Source organism: Atta cephalotes (genome assembly GCF_000143395.1).
Source record: "Atta cephalotes unplaced genomic scaffold scaffold00074, whole genome shotgun sequence".
In the NCBI taxonomy this organism is placed as follows: domain Eukaryota; kingdom Metazoa; phylum Arthropoda; class Insecta; order Hymenoptera; family Formicidae; genus Atta; species Atta cephalotes.
Genome location: NW_012130138.1, coordinates 887,685 through 892,805, shown reverse-complemented (window position 1 = coordinate 892,805; position 5,121 = coordinate 887,685). Strand labels below are relative to the sequence as shown.

The window sequence follows — 5,121 nt, the reverse complement described above, 5'->3', positions numbered from 1 at the left end:
TGTATTTTCGAATATATGTGTTAATAAAATAAATCCATGGCACAACCAAAAGAAAAATTTTGATGCAAAAATGAAAGAAGCTCGAGTTCTTAAGAAAATGAAATTGACAAACTCTACATGTACAATTGTACTTTACTGTCAAGATTTCACGAATACTCACATGTTCAGAACATTTATTCCAAATCATAGAACTTTACATCAACAAATATTGATTTCGAAAGATATTTATTCTTCCATTAATTGTACAAAAAGTGATGAGAGGTACAGTGATGAGAACGTCACTGTCTCACATGTTAATAGATAATATCTCGACGAGTAATTATACATCTGTAACACTTGTCGTTCGCCAGCTGGACGATTCGCTCGACACACCCTATACACGTGCTCCAAGAATTGCGCTCGCGAATTCCGGCTGTACTCCGCGGAGCCGCTACTTGGTTATTTAATGAAAAACAAATCTCACCGGGCGTGCGAGGTGCGCCTCGGTGGTACATTCGCGCAGCGAATCCGCAAATTATAGGTTATCTCGAGCGTTGTTGTCTGATCGGATAACTATTGTTTGGCTTACCGGATCGTTTAACCAGAGGCACCGCTCGTGAAGACCACCGAATAAAGTAAAACTAATTGCAGAAGAACAGAACAGACAGACATCAGACGAAGCGGCCATTCGATCGCCACAATGCAGCGCGATCGTTGACTGCTTTCAAGTAGCGGTCGCGCAGGTGCGCCAACTCTCGCGTCGCGAAATCCCCGCAAATCGGGGATTATGAAGTCACAAGTCACGCATAATTGTTGCGTGAGTTCTCCTTATAAAGATTAATTATGTATACATATAAATGATTGCGATATATCCGTTTTCCGATGGGTTAGAATCGTTATTCTTTATTCTTAATTCCTTATTTCTTCTATTGTACGCAGGACTTTACTTTTATAATTTTTAATTTTTATCTTGTTTCAGGATTTCTGAAACAAGATATGGTCGCAAAAAAGTGCGTTGTATGATCGACGCCATATTGAAAATTAGAAATTAAACACTGGCTGTGTTCAGCGGACTCAACAGTTGAGTGAGCTCGCTGTTATTGGCGTATTCTTTTGGATCATCCAGTCTACATGATGCTACAAATATTTTGAAGCATTCTTCTTTGATGATCAATTCGTAACATTCTTTCTTCTGATTGATCAATCAAATGTTTTAAGCCCTTCATTACTCTTGTTTATTTTTATTTTAAAACTTACAAAATTTAGAAATTTTGTTAATTTGCCTCCTGAAGGTAGTTTTGAGATGCAAAATATTTTGAACAAACGCGCATACATTTGCTCATTCTCAAAGCAATCTCCCATTTTCTTTTTAAATTAGACTCCTTGGGGAAATAATGAAAATATACGGATTACCCGGATTACTGTAAATTTTTTTTTTTGCTCTTATAGTATTTTCGCTTTTTCTCTTTTCATCGCCCAAATATATATCTATTTCATTTTAAGTTAAAAAATGATTTAAAGATTTCAAACAACGCGAACAGATTCAATGATTTCATTTTTTGTTCTTGCATAATTAATATAGATCTGTGACGCACGTACGAACGCAATAATGAATATACCTATACATAAATGCAATTAATAATTATCAGAATAATTATCAGAATTAATCAGATCTTTCTTTTTAGGAGGCTTTTACATTTCTTTTATGTTTCATTGTGTTCAATTTTTCTCTTTTAGAAGCTTTGTTTACATTTCTTCATCACTCTTTCCTTATACTCGATTCCTTAATTTTCACCAGAGCACGAATTGAAATGCTCATATCAATGACAAAGATCCAACAATGATATTGCTTTGTAAAAATTATAACAAAAGAAGGGAAAAATTCAAATAATACTTTTAAGAAATAAAATACTTCATAATACTTTTAAGAAATTTATCATATTTTATAAATATAGAGAATTTTATTAAAATTTCATACAATTTAGAAAGATTTCTGAAAAATGCTTTATAAATTTCTTCAGATTTTATAAATTCTAGAATATATTTAAAAATTTACATGTTTAAAGAATTTCAGAAAATGTAGACTTTTTCAGCATTACTAAAAAAAATGTTCCCATTTGTAAAAAAAATTTGATTCGAAAAATTTTTTTTAAATATATAGAAATACTGAAAAATTATGAAATTTATTCCAGTTAAGCAAGTTAGTAACAAAATATTATTGTCGTTATTTTGATGTCAAAATTATTACAAATAGTATGATAGTATATAGCTCGCTATCTGAGATATAAAAATTCTGACAAATTATATAAAAAATTCTAAAAAAAATTTTCTTCGGAGAAATTAGCTTCCAATTTTCGATGAGTTTGTTCTAGATATGTCGTTTCAGAAAACTGCTAAAGATAATGATAGTATTATAATAATTATTACATGGTTCCTAATGATAGACGTACAATTATCCTGTATTTGATTATCCTGTATGTAACAAATATTATTATATAATAATAATTGGTGTCGTTAGCATACATAATTATACAATTATACATAATTATTCCATAGAACATATATTTGATATCGTGAACTTTCATATCGTAAAGATGTTATGTGACACACTCTCCGAATGAGATATCTACTGTGTAGTAGATATCTCGTTCAAAGAAAATTGGGAATTTCTATTCGCTAATTCAATTTGCATATCTTTTATTGTAGAACTTCTAAATGTTTCTCCTTATAAAAAGTGTACCCTTCTCATGGCAAGATTGCGTATTTATTTATTAATTTGTAATATTATAACAATATATTGCAATATTTTCCATAAAATATTAAAATTACAATATTTTGCAATATTGGTATAATATTTCCAATAAAATATTACAATTTTAATATTACTGCAATTTTTGTAATATTGCGCACTATCAAAATATTACAATATTTCGTTCTGTAAGAAATATAATATAATAACGTATATATTTCATAAATATATATTTTTATAAATATATATTTTTAGTAAGATACAATAACATAATACATATATTATTCAAAGAAATTTTTTGAATATATTTCTGATACGAGGTATTGAGACATGATTTCCATTTTTAAAAATTTTCTCCAAAGTTCTAAAATTATTAGAAATTTTTTAGACGCATCTATTTGAATTTACCATATCATAGATCATGTCTGAAATTAAAAAAAACATATCCCAGGATAATTCATAATTTCCTGATTATTAATTATGTCTCGTTAAAGGAAACCACTTATGACTCGCAGACGACAAATTATACAGAAAATACACTCGTTCTACATTGTTCTCGAATACTGATTCCAACGCAAGAATAAAAGGTACGATTACACGTGGCATTGTCACAAGCTAGGACAAACTGTATTACAGTATTTGAGCAGCGTAAAACTAACAATTTTTATTGCAGCTTGTTGAGGATTCTTAACTTCCAGGAGACAGCTAAACCAACATCGAATTTGCAAGCTACTGTAATGACCATCTTAGGAGCAAAATAATTGAATACTCGTGTAATGTCTCGTGTTTTGTGAAAACTTATCAATTAATTCTTCCTAGATTAATCCTTCTCTATCCATTCTATCTGCCTGAAACACATGTGATTACAACTGATTTGACGTATAACGACTATTTACTTAAAGTAGTATTTACGTAAGAAACGGTCAAGGGTAAGTGTAAACTATAAAAGATGTAACCAGCTGAATAAAATACTCAGTTTCGTGAGGCACGAATTTCTAACAGTGATAAAATTATGGATAGATCGAATTTCTGGTTATTGGCCATCCTGGCCGTTTTGGCGGCTGTTGTTGCCGAAGAGTTGTATTCAGACGAGTGGGATCACATCAATCCTGATGATATCTTGCCGAATGATGAACTTCGAAATCAGTATTACAATTGCTTCATGGATACTGGCCCGTGCATGACAGAAGATCAGAAATTCTTCAAACGTATGATATTTTATTATTGTATGAATTTAATTTTGTAAACGATAATACAACTTTTATTTAGTAATAAAAAAATTGTATTAAAAGTATTAATATTCTAATGACATTATTATTACATAATGTGGACAAAAATATATTTATTTTTTATTTAATCCTTTACTTACTTTCATGAAAATTTCATATCGTACATAGTACTATTTAAATGTAGAAAAATCTCGATTTAAGTACTTATACCTATATATCTAGGTATATTTTAACACTGTGTAAAGAATATAACAAAAATATTATTAAGATTAAGACGGATAATCTCTAATTTAATTAATAACATTTATTTTAATTGTTTGTATGCATATAGAAATATTTTTCAATACATTTTTTATTTTCTCAAAACATCTACTAAAAGATTTGGAATAGATTATAATAATATAATATAATTATTATAACAAAATATTACGACAAAAGAATGTTTATATAGTAGGAAATTACTATTATTTTGCATGATTTTCAGAAAATATATGTAGAGTATCCGGAAATTCGCAAATCAAAATATAATAAACAATAAGAAAGTTTTAAAAAGTTTTTGTAAGTAAAAAAGTTATTTGTAAATTTTTATTTTGAGCGTTGACAGTTTATGAAATAAAAATAATAATAAAGGTTTATCTCAAATCCTACTACTTGAAATAAAAATGTATACATTAACTTTTTTATTTAATTTATTTCAAAAACTTTCTTGCTGTGATATTTTGATTCGTGAATTTCAAGACATTCTGTATGTATATCAATAAAAATATCTGAGATTTTCTATTTTGCAGAGCATGCCGCTGAAGCGTTTGTAACAAAATGTCGAAAATGTACAGAAACTCAAAAAAAGAATGTGGAAAAGATAGTCGTATGGTATACCGAGAACCGCCCTGAGGAATGGCATGCCATGATAGAAAAACTTTTGCAGGAGGCGAAGAAGTTGAACATTACACCCGTCGACTAATGTTGCCAAACAAACAGCACATTTCGCATTATCATGTATACTTAATTGTGAAATAACAAATAATGATCTCGCATCCATGTAGTTTTCCAAGATATTAGCTGCAATATACGATACAATTATGACGTAGACACGTGCGAGATTTAGCAGTATTACATTATTGTACAATTTTAACTGACAATAAAAGTCGTTTTGTGACGGGTGAA

At 29.3% G+C, this 5,121-nt stretch overlaps 1 protein-coding gene across 1 annotated transcript; it reads left to right on the top strand.

Annotated features, from left to right (window-relative positions):
* Window positions 1–3,740: 3,740 nt before the first annotated feature.
* On the top strand, window positions 3,741–5,121 carry LOC105624199 (ejaculatory bulb-specific protein 3-like). The gene is made up of 2 exons (XM_012205559.1): window positions 3,741–3,936; window positions 4,746–5,121. Exons 1-2 carry the CDS (start codon window positions 3,741–3,743, stop codon window positions 4,916–4,918), a joined length of 369 nt encoding a protein of 122 aa, XP_012060949.1. The 3' UTR covers window positions 4,919–5,121.